We start from the raw sequence: 16241 nt of genomic DNA on the forward strand, positions 1-16241 counted from the left end.
GGATACACCTTCTGCCTTCAGAGAGTCCTTAAGAGACAGGCTATGGGGGTGGTGAGATGGCTCAGCGGGTAAGAGCACCAGACTGCTCTTCTGAAGGTCCTGAGTTCAAGTCCCAGCACAACCAACCGTAAGATCTGAGGCCCTCTTCTGGTGTGAGTGAAGACAGCTGCAGTGTACTTACATATAATAAATAAATAAATCTTAAAAAAAAAAAAGAGAGAGAGAGAGAGACAGGCTATGGCTACTGCTGATCATGGGCAGTCTCTCAATGGTCATGACCAGACTCAGAAAACAGTGCTGAAGCCAGGCAGGCATGAGGACCTCCCTGTAGTCCCAACCACAAGAAGAAAAGGCACTGCAAGTGTGTGGAGGTGGCCTGAAGCCTCCAGGTCATTCCAACTTCCCACCATGACTTACGTGCGGGTCTTGGATAAATGGCTGTACTTCCCAGAGCCCCCAGCCTGTGCCATGGTAAGAACCTTTGGGCTATCCTGGAGATGGAACAAGTCACGGTACGGCTCAGAGAGGACAGGTTGCAGGAGAGGCTGAACTGGACCCAGGGTCCAGGGGCACATGGAGAGGTGGTTGCCAGCTTTCAGGATGAGGACTTGGGGGCTCTCCCTGTGTTACAGGGGAGTCTGTGGGTGTTGTACCCAGAGAAGCTACAAAGCTGGGCCCAAGACAACCAGGGCTAGTGCTGCCAGGCAGCCATCCAGCTTACCAGATTTTTCTTTCACGAGGACTGAGCTTTAAAGCTCTATAAACCTATCAACCTTCTATAAGCAAATACTGTACAGGAAGCATAGGGCCCCAGGGAAGGGCAAACCTGGGACAATACTGAGCTTTTAGGGTCCCCGTGGGCCCTAGTTCTAGGAGTGAACAACTTTGCTGTTCGTTGAACAAGTAGATAAAAAGTAAAAACAACTAGGAAATCTCATTCCCTTTATTCTCTTCAACTATTCAACATGACCATGGTGACACAACACTGTTACTGACACACAACACTCAAAAACAGGATTTCCCCTCACTCCATGGGGACAAGTGAGGTGAGCGGGGCTTCCTTTGTGGGGGCAAAGGCTTCTGAGAGCCGTCCACTTCAGACTGGCGTGGGGGGGTCATGATGGTTTCAAACCCTCACCCGACTCATGACTCATACCCAGTTCCTTTAAGAGTTCCTATCTATATTCAACATCAGTTCTAAGTCTCACCTTAAGTGCAGATCAGCTCCATCCCCCTGTGTTTGCACTCTTCTGTCTATGATTGCTGGGCTCTTACCCAAGGGCACTTCTGAGGGCTCTCGGTCCAGGACAGAGTTGACTCCATTGTGCCTTCCAGGCTTAATTCTGGTGGACCTTTTCCTGAGCCAGTTAGGTCATCCTGTGGTATAGCTGGAACTGAGAGAGGGTTGGCTAAAAGAACAGGTCTCACCACAAGGTCTCTGCTCTGCCCTCTTTCCTACTAGGAAGCCCAGGAACCTATCTACAAGGTCCATTCAGTACTGGAATCAGGAGCATAGCCCCCACTGTCTGCAGAACATGAGAGCATCCTATTCCACAGGCTCCATCTTAGTCCTCTGTAGTTTGTAGTCAGCGTGACATCACTGACCACCTCCCCTCCAGCACTCTTCTGATGGACACAGGTTCAGACCTGAGTCTGAGGGAATCTGTTCCTAGTTTTACAAAGGATTTCTCTCTAGTTTCTGCTACCATCTTAGAAGGGGACAAATCAGCTTATCCTTAGGAGAGTATCTACATTGTATAGGGATACCCCCTTTATCAACATTTCTGTCAATATACAGACAGACTCCTCCTCGTCTCCATGGGCCCCCCTCCTGGCACTCAGGACTTCAGCAAGGCTGTCTCTGTAATTGTCTAAGACAAGCCTTCTCTCTCTCCCCAGGAGGCCTGCGATTTTTTTTTCTCCCAGTATTCTAGATTTTGGTCCTTTAAATTTTGAGGGTCATCCCTTTGGGGACAGGACAGATGAGGGGTGATGGGTCTCTACCTTTTGAACTTTTAGGTAATGGAATTAGAGGTCTCTTCCCCAGCTTTGTAGGAATCCAGGCCGCCCTTCTGGGCACAGGATTCCTAAAGAGCCATATATATCATTTGGAGTCTTCATCTTGCTTCTTTGGACATTGAGTCACTAGTGCCAGCACCAGGCTGAGGACATTCCCTTGGCAACCCAAGTACCAGGGAAAGTCCTCCCCATCTTTAAGGGTCTTTGTTACAGATGTTTCTCAACAAAGTTTCTCTTCAACACATTATATGGCATTCAGTACTGCTCCATCCATCACACAGCTCCAGGCCCATGAGCAAGCTCTGCTGGATTAATGACCCGTCCAGTCTGCTGTGTCTGAGGAGGAGATAGGCCTGGTAGGGGAGCATTTCTTTTGCTTTCATTTCCCTTCACAAGTTTCTGGCTAAGAGAGAGGCCCAAGGGATCGGGTGGAATAGGTACCTTTCCGGAGCCAAAATCAAATCTGGCCACCCCCTCTCGGGGGCATCCAAGCACTGGGGATGAGGAAGGTGGTCAAGCATCCTTTGTCCTCTTCAGGAACGCTGGTCCAGTCTGTGCTGTGTCAGGACATCCACCATGGGCAGCCTGGCTTGTCCTGCCGGCATTCTTACACCAAACTCACACAAAAGGCTGAGGGTTAAGTCATGTGCTGGTAAATCAAAGCTGTCTGTACTGTCGTCTTGCCGTCCCTCCTCGCCCACAAGTGGCCCGTGTGGACTTGCAGGCAGCTAGGGAGGACAAGCACACACAAGCCTTGAATCTCTGAAGGAATTTATTCTTTGGAAGTTGACTAGCAGCGAGTGGCTCTCTCCACTGAGGACAGAATCCGAGGGAATGGGTTGCCACTGCAGTAAGACTTGTGGCAGTTAGCTTCCAGGTAAAACCTGTGAGACCTGAGAATGTGGCAGAGGCCCCTCGCAACCCCAGAGGCCTCTCAGAGTAGACATTTCCAGCTGGGCTGGGGAAAGGCTGGCCCTGCCTGTCTGAGGAGAATCCAAACAGCACGAACTGGGATGTGCTTGTATTTGGAGTTTAACGAGCTCCCGGGAAGGAGGAGAAACTGACTGACTTCCATCTACAGTCTCTCCACCCTGGGTTGCTTCCCTTCAAATAAATGGAACCTCCCCTAGGATCCGAGATGGTCTCTCAGCGTTTTCTCGGCATCCTTACACTTGAGGGTTTTGATACACCCCAAACTCCAGCCTTTAAAATGGCTTGCCATATTTGTTTCTTTCCTACTTGGGGAACCTTACTGATAAGAGACCCCCAGTCCTCCTTCCCCTAGTACATACAATTCACCTGGGATTGACCTCGTACCCCCGAAGAGCCCCCCAGTGCGACAAGACGAGACACTTCTCCTCATCTTGTTTCACCTGTGGGTCATTCCCTCCCGGTCATTTTTCCTTTTCTAGTTCTACGGCATTCCTGTATTGTGCGGCTTCCCTCTGAACACTTTCCTTCCATGGCTGCCAGGAGGAATGCTGACTGGGAAGACTGTTTTCTCTGTCATCTGAGGGTCACCTCACAAGTCAGTGCCCAGCTGTAGAGCTGTGTTCCCTATACCTCCCCCACTGGAGGATTCTGATAAGGGTTTGATACAGTTTCATGGGGTTGTCTACAGACATGTTAGAACCTCTTCCTACATTTAATACCCACTATGGTTTATAAGATTCTCTGCTACAGACTTAAAGGGCTTTTTTCCTACATATTTATAGGGCTTATAACCCAGGAGTTTTTCTCTACGGCTTATAAGTGGTTCTCACCCACGATCTCTTAGGCTTCTCATCACTGATGCAAACTCACTATTTCTTCCCAGGGTTCTTGACCCTCTACTTCTCTATGATCTGATGGGGCTGGCCTCCTTTCCCCAAAATTTATCAGGAGAGAGTGGTCCCTGGTCACCAGACCTACTTCACAGGGAGACCCCTGGGTGACAGCTCCTATGGAGGAGGAGAGTGGCAACCTCCGTGAAGCCATCTCCACACTCGGGGCAAAGAAAGGGCTTTTTCTCCGAAACAGTTTTGGGACTTTCCTCTTCCCCGTGGCTGCTGCTTTTTGGGGGGGTAGAGGCCTCTCCCTCATCTTCCTGGTTTGGGGACAATGCGGCTGACTCTGAAGGGGTGTCCTCAGGAGTGGAGGCCCTTTCCTGAGTATGGGTTTCCTGGTGTCGTGTAAGAGCTAGTCGATCCAGGAAGGAGGCCCCACAATCAGAGCAGCTGTAGGGCCTGGCTCCCAGAGGGCTCCTGAGATGCTCCAGCAGGACCGAAGAGCTCTTCCCCAGCTCAGAGCTCTTCTGGGATTTCCCACCCGCATGGACTTTCTGGTGCTGCAGCAGCTCAGAGCTGAGGCCAAAGCTTTTTTTGCACTCTGGGCATTTAAAGGGCTTTGCATTTAGGAAGGGGCTGGGTCCTGCCCCTTCCCCACGGCCAATCCTACACTCAGGAAAGAGAAAGGGCTTTTCATTCCCGTGAGTGAGCTGATGTTGCAGGAGCACAGCCCTCTCAAGGAAGCTTTCTCCACAGTGGGAACAAACATAGCACTTAGAAGAGGGTTGGCCTAGCCTTTGGCCCGAGCCCTCCTGACTCTCGGGTACTTTCGAGGGCTGTCCTGGGGGGTCAGCTCTGCTCTCTGAAGCACCTGGGTGTGAATTGCCTCCAAAGGGGAGCCTGGAGGGGCGGAACTGTTGAGGCTTGGGGGCTGGGTGTGTTATGAGGCCATCTGCATTTTTGTAGGGGTTTTCTCCGATATGAATCCTCTGGTGCTGCATGAAGATGCCTTCATCATTGAAGCCCTTTCCACAGACCAGACACTTGTGAGGTTTGGCTCCTGGTGGCGGAGTCTGCAGGGCAGGATCCCCAAACCCTAGCAAGCTGTCACCCTGAGCTCTCCGGGCAGGTGTCTTGCCTCTCTCGTGGATCACGCGGTGCTGCTCCAGCTCTTGCGCCTCCAGGAAGGCCTTGCCACAGTCGGAGCACACGAAGAGGTTCTCGTCCATGTGTGTGCGGACATGCGTGATGAGGTTGGAGCTCTGACTGAAACTCTTGCCGCACTCCGGGCACTTGTAGGGCTTCTCGCCCGTGTGCGTGCGGCGATGCTGGATGAGGTGCGAGCTGCGAATGAAACTCTTGCCACAGTCAGAGCACTTATAGGGCTTCTCACCGGTGTGGATGCGCTGGTGGCGGATGAGAGTGGAGCTCATAATAAAGCTTTTGCCGCAGTCGGCGCAGATGTACGGCCTCTCCCCACGGTGGATACGCTGGTGGTTGATGAGGTTAGAGCTGACACTGAAGCTCTTCCCGCACTCGGGGCACTTGTAGGGCCTCTCGCCCGTGTGCGTGCGCTGATGGCGCAGCAGGGTGGCACTCAGTGTGAAGGTCTTGCCACAGACGGGGCACTTGAAGGGATCCTCGCGCAAATGTGTCCTCTGGTGCTTGATGAGCGTGGAGCTGTGGCCGAAACTCTTGCCACACTCCAGGCACTCGTAGGGCTTCTCCCCGGTGTGCGTGCGCTGGTGCTGCGTCAGCTCCGAGCTCTGGATGAAACTCTTGCCGCACTCGGTGCAGCGATAGGGCTTCTCGCCCGCGTGGATCTTCTGGTGCTTGAGCAGGTTGTGGTTCTGGCCAAAGCGCTTGCCGCACTCCGGGCACTTGTAGGGCTTCTCACCCGTGTGCGTGGCCTGGTGCTGGATGAGGTCCGAGCTGCGGTAGAAAGCACGTCGGCACTCGCCACACTTGTAGGGCTTCTCCCCAGTGTGGGACCGCTGGTGCTTGATGAGGTTGGTGCTTTGTGTGAAGGCTTTCTCGCACTCCGTGCACTTGTAGGGCTTCTCGCCCGTGTGTGTGCGCTGGTGCTGTACTAGATTGGAGCTCCAGCTGAAGCACTTGCCACAGTCGGGGCACTTGTAAGGCTTCTCGCCCGTGTGCGTGCGCTGGTGCTGCACCAGGTGCGAGCTCTGCGTGAAGCTCTTGCCGCACTCTGAGCACGTGTTGGGCCGCTCCCCCGTGTGGATTCGCTGGTGCCGCAGCAGTTTGGACCACTGGCTAAAGCTCTTGCCACACTCGTTGCAGATGTATGGCTTCTCGGCCCCAGATGGGCGTCCCTGCACCAGCTCCCGCAGGCTGGGCTCACTGGCAGTGACTACAGGTGTGCTGTTCCAGGGGGTGAGGGTTCCCCACTGCCAATTGGTCTCACAGGCCTTGGTCCACTCAGATGGGGAAGGGACTACCTCGGGGGCTGATGGGTCCATAGGGGTCTGGTGATCTAAGGGGTTGGAAGAACCCAGGGGGGTTGGGGAATCCTGAGGGGCTGAGGCATCCTGGGAGGGGCTCTCCAGGGGCATCTCTGATGGGTCCTTGGATTCTGGACTCTGAGCTGGATCTCCCAAGATGATCTCCTCCCCAGAACTTTCCTGCTGAGGGCTCTCCTCTTCGTTCCCACTTTCAGCACCTACAGACAGAAAGGGAGTCTCCAGCCCCCATCTCCTTTCAGAACATGGGGTCTGGTCTCTCTTCCCTCCCTTGTGGCTGCCCAGAGCCCCTTGTGCCCCTCACCTCTATGAGCCTCATTCTGGCTCTCTTCAGGACCCTGCAGATCCGGGCCCCACAGCACCGTCTCAGGCTCCATCCCAGAGCTGCAGACCGTGAAGGTTCCAGGGTCTCTGGTGGGGAGAGATGGGTACACAATGGGACCTGGTTTAGTGCTTTTCTTTGTGCTCCCACTTGTGTCACTCTTGGGGACCTGCCACTCACTTCTCCGACACCATTTCTCACTGAGCCCCTTAGTCTCAAAGGCCTGGTTCCAAATGCTGCAAATCTTCCAGATTGCAATGAAGCAACTCAGTGAATGTAGAGTCACTTAAACCCCATCAGTCATAACCCTTTGTGCCTACACTGAAGGCTGGAGCGCTATCCAACACTCAGATGGGAGGCAGGCTTTCACCCCACACATCTGATGCCCAGAGGCCTGGAAACGTGTTATTTTGCAAATCAGAGGAAGCTCATTAAGACTCCAATTTTCTTCCTTTATGGGACTGCTAATTGAGTGCAATAAACTTTTCCCTTATGAGCCCCAGAGAGAACTGAGACTGGCACTCTTTAAGGGGTTAAAAAAAGTTTCCCTGAAGGGACAACTACTCACAAAGAGTGGGGGCAGTTTGCCATTCTCCAAGCACAGAGGATAGCCTATGGGTGGGAAGGGGAGTCTGCAGTCAGGGACTCCTACAGGAGATGAAGGCAAGGGAAAGGAAAGGGGGAGCCTGACTTGGTGGCATACTTGGGAGATGGAAACCAGAGGATCAGAAGTACAAATTCAAGGTCAGTCCCTGCTACATGAGACCTTGTCTGAAACAAAGGAGAGAAAGGAGAGAAGGAGAAAGGGGAGGGGAGGAGGGGAGGGAAGCAAGTGTGTAGAGAGCATAGGTGACTCCCAGGTGTCTTCTTCCTTTCACTGCCTTGAGAGACTTAAGAGTCATTTGTCCATTTTACAGATTAGTAAGTAGACACTGGGGGAGATGTCTCCAAGGCCCCAAGGTGGGAAGTAACAGGGCTAAGACCACAAATTCAGTGTTCTGTGTTTGGCTTGCCCTGTGGCATGGGGTGACCTTGACAGTCACATGAGACTCCTACTTGTGGTCTCCTGGCAGGAGAGCTCAGAAGCCTCAGAATGAGCCGGAAAAGTACAGGGAAGCCCAGTTCCCTCGGCTGTAAAAGTCAGACCCAGTGAGGAGGTCTGAGAGGCTGCATCTCTGAGCTCTAGGTACGGATGTCCCCAAAGCCAGACACACACCTGGGGACCCATCCTTCTGCCTTATTCTTTTTGTTGATGCTTCATCACACGCCTAGGTCAGGTACCCAGTAAAAACTCTGCTGGAGGACTGAATGAGCTGGACACCTCAAGCTCCCGGAAAGCCAGCCTATCTGGTTCAGTGTCTTTTAAGATCAGTTTGCAAATCGATGTCAGAAAAGGGACACAAGTTCATCAGAGTGAGCCCCCAGGGAAAGGAGTCATATCCGTCACTCAAAATCCCAGGGTGATCCCCAGGAGAGAGAACAGGGCTATAGGCGCAAACTGCAGGAGGGCGCTGACGTCTAACGGAATCCCTGGAATAATCTACCCTTGGGGTGACAGTGTGCATAGGTACTTTGTGCACAGGGACAAAGAGGACAGAGCTCACCAAGAGGTAGCTGGCGTGTGAAGCTGGTGAAGCAATGGTCGGCTGACCAACTGCTAATGCAGCCGAGAAGTGAGTTAGAGTAAAGCAAGGAGATAAATTCCACCCTCACAGCCATTCCCCTATCTCTAAGTGTTTTTAGGGAGAGATGGGGGCCCCTGGAGGGGAGAAGGTTACCCTGCTGAGCTGACCGAGGGCAGGTAGGAGCTTAGATACTTGAACTGAGAAACTTAAAACTCAAGGGCCTACCGTAGAAGGGAAAGAGTTAATAACCAGGCCACATGCAAGAAGTAGCAAAGACTGCGAGGCGACTACTACTGGGAACCAGCCCAGGCCCAAGAGCGCCAGCCTCCTGTCCCGGACGACCCCCAGAGGACCGAGGCGGGAAGGACGGCCGGAGGCGGCTGCCTTCCCGCGGAGGTGCGCGCGGCCCAGGGTGACCCTGACCAGGAGGCAGCGGGACCGCCCTCGACGCCGCCCCCCGCACCCGGGCGGACCAAGACTTGAGCGCCTCCGGCCCGGAGCACCCACCCTGTCCCCCGCTCCCAAAGCCCAGGCGAGCCGCCGGCGTTCCCTCCCCGCCGCGGACGTCCAGGCTGCCCGGCTCCCGGAGAGCGGCGGCCGCCCCCGGCCGGACTCGCTCTCGGGGCGCGCGCGCCTCCCCTCCCCCACGGCGGCCCTCGCGCGGTTCTCACAATCCCCCGGCCGCCGTCCCCCGCCGCCCCGGGCCCGGCCTGCGCCCCTCGCCCGTCGCCGCCTCCTTGGCCCTATTGTTCCCCGGCGGCTGTCCCGGGCCTCCAGGCCACCCCGGGAACCCAGGCGGCCCCAACTCACGGCTCTGGGGTCTGGGAAAAGCCGAAAGGCAGAGGCCAGCCCCAGGGGACTTAACCCCTTAAGTGCCCTGCCTCGGGGGACGGGCTAGATGCCGGGAACTCTAGGGTCCTTCTCAAGGGGTGATTCCAGGCTGAGGACCCGGGGACCAGTTCAGGGTGACTGGGACGGAGCAGGAAGTGACCCCAGCTTCCCGGGCCCCTCTAGCCTGGAGTCAGAACATCAGCTCTATGGGATTTAACCCTTTGCCTCCCACAGCCTGGGAAAAAAATGAGGGGGTGGGTATGGAAGCAAGGAGGTGGCTGATGACGCCCCTCTCCCAGTGTCTAGTGGAATCATGGAAGATCAGCTTTTGGGGGAGCTCAGAGGCCGGCGAAGGTCTTCGGATTTCTGGCCATACTCTCTCTCCAAAGGCTCTGCCAGCCGCCCAGTTAAGCTGATCTCAGATTCGGCCGCCGCGGGTCCCCTGAGACCCGCCTTTGTTTGGACTCACCCAGGACTGGGGCTGGTACGCCCGGGTTGGTGATTAGGAGGTGAAAGCAAAGATTGGGTGGGCAGACCTAGCGGTAAAAGCAGAAGCTAATGGGCCAGGCAAGGCTATCCTGCGCTACGGACCCTCTTACCCACCTCTCACCTACCTCTCACCCCCCACCGGTCTCCTTGGAGGAAGAAACTGACAAGGCAGGCATTACCCCTTCCCAGCAGCTCGTGGGGGTAAGGTACACAACTCACTGCAGAGCAAGCCTTCCATAAACTTAGGGAGCAAGAAGTAGTGGTGAATTCCTGTAATTCCGTTGCTTGGGAGACAGAGGCAGGAGGACCTGAAGGTTCAAAATATTCGTGGCCCACATAGCTCCAGGCTAGCCAGGGCTACCTAGCGAGACCCTGTTTCTAAACAAGGAACCTCGCAGGGCTCCCAAACTGTTCCTGCTTGTCTCATTTTCTCCCCACCACATCCTGAGAGAGGACTCAGAATCATCCCCATTTTACAGGCAAATTAATCAAGACATGAGATGTGAGGTAAAGTGCGAGGCCACAGTTTTCAATGAACCCAGGTGTGAGGAGACCAGAGTTGAACAACAATTGAACATTCTACCCTCGAAAAGTTCCATAGTAGCTAAGCACACGACCTGTAGTCTTCAGCCATTAGTAGGCTGAGGCAGGAGAATCAAGAGTTGGACTTCAGGATCAGCCTGGGATGCACAACAGGACTGTTTCAAACCATAAATAAATAAATAAATAAATAAATAAATAAATAAATAAATTCCAAGCCCTGTATGGGAGTGAATAGCTGTGACTCTAGCACTGGAAGCTGACACAGGAAAATTACCATGAATTAAGACCAACCTAGGTGAACATATACTGGCTGGGTCAAACTCCCCTCCCCCCCACACATGTAGCAGATGTATATAGCTCAGGCTTCATGTGAGTCCTTCACAGCTGGAGCAGGGGTTGTCTCTACAGCTTTTGCCAGCCTGTGGATTTTGTTCCCCTAACTGGGCTGCCTTGTCTGGTCTCAGTGGGAGAGGATGCATCTAGCCATGTTTGATGTGCCAGGGTGAGGAAATAGAAACAGGGGAGGCTCCACCCTCTCAGAAGAGAAGGGAAGGGGGATAGGGGCAGGACTGGGAGGAAGGGGGCAGCGATGGGGATATAAAGTGAATAAATAAATTAATGGGGGGGGGGAGACCAACCTAGGCTACACAGTGAGGCTACATGTTAAAACACCAATAAATAAATATTGACTTATAATAACGAATAACATGTTCAAAATTTAAAGACTGCTGTACTTAACAAATCAATGAGAAAAATGCTTCGGTTTGTAAACTGCTAGTGTGTAAAATGCACCCTGACAGCAAACTTGCCTAAGATAAGGACTGCCCTGAACAGCAAGCTAATCTTTTTAAGAAACTGCCTCTATTGTCCTTGCAAGACAATGGGTCCTGGGAACTAACCACTAGTTTGTTTTTGTTTTTTTTTTTGTTTTTTTTTTTTGTTTTTTTTTTTAAAACAAAAGACAAAAAACAAAACTGCTTGCTTGCTGGAGAAAACTAAGGCACCTGCAGGATGTCTGCTGAAGTCAGACACTGCTTACATAAAGGCAGGATGTGTTAACTCCCTCAGCCCGGAAAGCTATCACTTTGTAACTTTGTGTGTGTGTGTGTGTGTGTGTGTGGTGGTGGTGGGGTTATAAACTCTGTATTAATAAATCTGGGCCATAGGCAGAAAATTCTGGGTTTCTGGTATGGTCCTGGCAGTTTTTTGTTTGTTTGTTTTTTTGAGACAGGGTTTCTCTGTATAGCCCTGGCTGTCCTGGAACTCATTTTGTAGACCATGCTGGCCTCGAACTCAGAAATCCGCCTGCCTCTGCCTCTGCCTCCTGAGTGCTGGGATTAAAGGTGTGTGCCACCATGCCCGGCTCCTGGCAGTCATTTTTAATAAAGCTTCTTATTAAAAAAAAAATTAGGGGGCTGGAGAAATGACTCTGCAGTTAAGAGCATTGACTGCTCTTCCAGAGGTCCTGAGTTCAATTCCCAGCAACCACACGGTGGCTCACAACCATCTGTAATGGAGTCTGACGCCCTCTTCTGGTGTGCTTGAGTTCAGCACCAGTGTTCTCATATACATAAAACTAAATAATTTTTAAAAATGGTATTGATTGGTGAATCTCTGAAAGACCCAGACTCACAAGACTCTGTGTGTGCGCGTGTGTGCACGCTGAGTACATGTATGTGTACACACATGTGTATGTGCCACGTACGAAGAAATCGTAAGATCCTGGAAGGACTATCTGACCAGGGCATGATGGGAAAGCTAAGGCTCAAGCAACCCCAGTCTTAGCATTGCAAAGGGATACAGTTCTCTAGGCGTCTGGGGTTAGAGTGAGGCTCCAGGCTCCCTAGCACCTGCTCCCTTAACCCAGTTTCCCGTCAGAGCATCTCCAGGTTTCCTCATAGTTCCCTAAACTCCTCCCACACAGTCAGGTCTTTGCAAGCCTTGGTTCCCTACCTCTTTTGTTCCCCATACCCTGTGACGGGGAACTCAAACTATGCTATCTCTTTTTACAGGTCACTTACCATCTTTGCTTGAGCAGGTGTTTGTCTTTTGTGTTCTTTGTGTTCCCTGCTGTGTCTCCCCAGGGGCCCAAAACAACTGTAGCACCTACTCAATTTGTTGAACCAACTGCAAAAGCTGGGCCCAGCCCTGGGGCAGGGAGAACCAGGACAGCTGCCGGCTGGGAGGTGCTGGGAGGTGCGGAACAGTGGCTAATTAGGCCAGCGGGGGTGGGGTGGGGTGGGGTTGGGGGTTGTTTTTGCTTGTTTGCTTTCTGTTTTAGCTGAGCTAATTGCTACTACATTCAAAAAATTAGTACATAAAAGCCTACTCTCCTACCCTTATCCAGAACTCAGAGGTCAGAAAAAGTCCACCAGGCCAACCTTTTCCCCAGGGAGAGTGAGGAATGGGAGGTCCTGCTCCTAGAGAGGCAGGTGATGCACTGACCCTATGCAAAGCTGATGTCTCCTTGCCCATGGGCAGCTCCTATGGTATCTGTGTGTGACCCTGGCAGGGGAACTTTGGGAAGGATAAAGGTGGCCCTTCCCCATGCCTTTTTTTGAACAAACCCCTGTCCATGTTTCAGAAATGATTTACCAATCCTCCACATACGGAAGCTCATGTCGTCCAAGTACAAGGTTGCTGTGAGAGTCATGAGGTGCCTGGGTGAACCTGGCCCACGTGGGTCTCTGCACTGTGAGCCACAGATTCTGCTGCCTGTTCTAGGGAGGAGGATGAGCCTTGGTAGCCAAGGAGTGGGCAGCTCAGTGAGATAGTGCTAGTCTGAGCATGTATGCACTAAGAATTCACAAACCTTAGCCTGTAAGCAGGAGAACACAGAGGCTCCAAACCATATCTGGAGGACTAGGGGGTCTGCAATCATATCCTCAATCCCTCTGCTTCTTTGAACTTGGCACCATAGAGGGTGAGGGCTGCAGCTGAAGGAGATCAATGCTGTTTGCCCCAGGCTTGCTGCCTCAGAGTTTCCTGCAGTTGCCACCGAGGAAGGATGGAGCCTTCTTGCCTGGAGATTGGTGTGCTCAATGAGGTATGCTCGGGGCTTCTTTTCAGAATATGATGCTCAAATAAGGATCTTCTAGGCCCAGCCAGGGAGTCCAGGACCAATAATCCCTTCTTTTATCAGGAGCCTGCAGTGGAGCTGGGTATAATGGCAAATGCCTTCCATCCCCATGCTGGGTGCATGATGAGCTGGGCAGGTCTGAGCTTAGCCAAGTCAGCCAATGCTACACAGAAAGACCCTGTCTCAAAAGAAGCCTGGATGGCTCCTGGCCTGTATATGTTGTGATCTGCCAATGTCAGTACTGGGAATTGAACCTGGGTCCTCTCAAAGAGTAGCCAGAGCTCTCAACTGCTGAGCCATCTCTCCAGCTTGGTGTAAGAGATTTAATTTGTAAATCTGTATTTGGTGCAATGGTTTCTAATTAGAAAAATATGGTTTTTTTTAAAAGGTTTATTTATTTATTATGTGTAAGTACACTGTAGCTGTCTTCAGACACTTTTTCTTCTCACTCTGGCCCCACTCGCTTGCTGAAGCTGTCATCAGACACCCCAGAAGAGGGCATCAGATCTCATTACAGATGGTTGTGAGTCATCATGTGGTTGCTGGGATTTGAACTCATAACCTTCAGAAGAGCAGTCAACGCTCTTAACCACTGATGCCCTCTTCTGGTGTGTCTACAGTGTTCTTGTCGTATACATAAAATAAAATCAGAAGAAGAAGGAGGAGGAGGAAGAGGAAGAAGAAGAAAAGGGAAGAAAGACTAGACATCATAAAGAAATTTGCATACCACAGAAAATTATCAAGAAAATAAAAACAGTTCACAGAATGAAACTGTTCAACTGTCAGTGTTCTACAAAGCCCAGTTACGGCTGAACAGGTACAGATGACGACTCAGTCAGAAGACAGGCAAAGGATCTGACAAACCATGAGGAAATGCTCAGTGTCATCCATCAATAGAGAAATTCAACTAGAAACCCCCGAGGGATGCTTATAATAAAAATAAGAGTTTCAACCACTGAAGAGGCTGGGCGTGGTGGTGCACACCTTTAATCCCAGCATTTGGGAGGCAGAGGCAGGCGAATTTCTGAGTTTGAGGCCAGCCTGGTCTACAGAGTGAGTTCCAGGACAGCCAGGTCTACACAGAGAAACCCTGTCTCACAAAAACAAAAACAAACAAACAAACAAAAACCGACTGAAGAGAGAGAAGTCGGGAAGGTAGCTCAGTTGGCATAGTCCTTGCTTGGCATACAAACAGCCCTAAATCCATTCCCCAGCTCTGTCTAGACGAGGTTTGGAGACACACACCTCTAGTCTCAGCACTCCAGAGGTGGAGGGGCAGGACGAGGAGAAGTTCAAGGTGGTTCTCAGCTGGGTAATGAGTTCAAGGCCAGCTCCTGCATTGTGTTCCACGATCCAAGAAGGAGAGGTGACCATGTAAAGCAGGCATACACTCACACACACTTGGTGGATGAAGCAAGGCTCCAACAATTTTATTTTTTCTCTTAATTCTTTTATACCAAAGACAAAAATCCTCTATGTTAGAAAAAACACTCACCCCATAGCCACGTTACATATTCTCCTAGTCACAATCATCATCATACAAAGGGAAATTACAACACGATTGTTGATTACAGATTTTTCTTGTGAAACCCACACCTAACTCAAAATTTCCCATCTATCTTCCTTTCCACAAATTCATCCTAACCCTAAGGCAATAACTGTTTTCTTTCTTTCTTTTTTTTTTTTTTTTTTTTTTTTTTTTTTTTTTTTTTTGCTAACCTGGCCAATCATCTGTTCTCTATTCTTTTTTTCTTTAGATTTAATGCACATGCGTTCACCACCATTGCTCTCTCAGACACACCAGAGGAGGGCACCAGACCCCATTACAGATGGTTGTGAGCCACCATGTGGTTGCTGGGAATTGAACTCAGGACCTCTGGAAGAGCAGTCAGGCCAGGCAGTGGTGGCGCACGCCTTTAATCCCAGCACTCGGGAGGCAGAAGCAGGCAAGATTTCTGAGTTTGAGGCCAACGTGGTCTACATAGTGAGTTCCAGGACAGCCAGGGCTATACAGAGAAACCCTGTCTTGAAGGAAAAAAAATAAAATAAACAGTGCTCTTAACCACTGAGCCATCTTTCCAGCTCCCATTCTCTATTCTTATAATGAGATCATTTACCCTGCATTTTCGTGGTGCGCACTGAAACCTGTGACCACATCCTTGGATCACAAGATCAAGGAACTCAGACCCAACCTAGAATGAGTGTTTTCTTTGATCATTAACCTGTCTCAAACCTATTTTCCTCTCCACAAGCACAGCTATGTGTTTGTAATCCATGGGAACTCACTGTCCTTCTCAAGGAGGGGACACAGTCTACTCTTTGCCTCTGTCTGTTATATTTTCCTGGTAACACAGCCTAAACCATCTCCTTAGTCTTTATTATCAACTACCCTAACTTCCTAAAGTTATTTAAATCAAATTGAGAATTTTGTAGAATCATTAATTCATCTAAATAATACTATTGTATAGAATTTCATCTTCAGGAAAACTGCCCAATAGAGTGGGCTGTCTCCCAAGAAGCACTCACACCAGACTATGGGCAGTGACATCTCCCCACACCCATTCACATAAACTAGATACAGGAGGAGTGGAGCAATGACAAACATGAGAAAGCACAGCAGCAGCTAGAAGCAATCCAGAGATGACCCCTCTGGGGCTGTGCCTCTCCGAGGTACATCCATCACAGCTGTGCAACATGGAGAACCATCTCCAGGAAGCACACTTGTCCACAACAGTTCCTCTTCCATGGTATCCAGCACTTGACTACCTGAGGCCCTGTCTCCAACAAACAAACAACAAGCAAAAAACCTGAAATTTGGTGAGAATGCAGAGAAACGGAACTGTTCACACACCACTGATAGGAATGTCCTTTAGGGCGGTGCAGATGGCTAACAGGAGTGTTCCTTAGACTCTGCAGTCCCCTTCCTAGCTATCTACCCAGGAGAAGTGAAAACATAAGCCCACACAATTACACACTAGTGAATGCTCAGGACAGTGCTGCTCACACCCTGAAGGTGGAAATAAGGCAGATGCCTATCAAGGGAAGAGCTGGCAGGTTGTGATTCAGCTTGTATGGGGGGGGGGGGGG

At 51.2% G+C, this 16241-nt stretch overlaps 1 protein-coding gene across 3 annotated transcripts; it reads right to left on the reverse strand.

Moving 5' to 3' along the window:
* Positions 1-925: 925 nt before the first annotated feature.
* Positions 926-9688, reverse strand: Znf629 (zinc finger protein 629). 3 transcript variants are annotated; one of them, XM_029479138.1, is made up of 3 exons: positions 9658-9688; positions 6570-6676; positions 926-6465 (listed from the first exon to the last, which is right to left on the reverse strand). In XM_029479138.1, exons 2-3 carry the CDS (start codon positions 6640-6642, stop codon positions 3932-3934), a joined length of 2607 nt encoding a protein of 868 aa, XP_029334998.1. In that variant the 5' UTR covers positions 6643-6676; positions 9658-9688; the 3' UTR covers positions 926-3931. The 3 variants fall into 3 exon arrangements, with proteins under 3 accessions (XP_029334998.1, XP_029334996.1, XP_029334997.1); XM_029479136.1 differs by lacking the exon at positions 9658-9688 and adding an exon at positions 9023-9212; XM_029479137.1 differs by lacking the exon at positions 9658-9688 and adding an exon at positions 8438-8613.
* Positions 9689-16241: the final 6553 nt, after the last annotated feature.

The sequence above is a fragment of the Mus caroli genome, chromosome 7 (assembly GCF_900094665.2).
Source record: "Mus caroli chromosome 7, CAROLI_EIJ_v1.1, whole genome shotgun sequence".
Taxonomy (NCBI): Eukaryota; Metazoa; Chordata; class Mammalia; order Rodentia; family Muridae; genus Mus; species Mus caroli.

What these genes read in the sequence shown, in the direction of transcription:
- Znf629 (XM_029479138.1), bottom strand. Translation starts at nt 6,642, where the DNA reads ATGGAGCCTGAGACGGTGCTGTGGGGCCCGGATCTGCAGGGTCCTGAA. An exon ending in CCAGAATGAGGCTCATAGAG is followed by an intron (nt 6,466 to 6,569) that starts GTGAGGGGCACA and finishes TTCTGTCTGTAG; the next exon opens with GTGCTGAAAGTGGGAACGAA.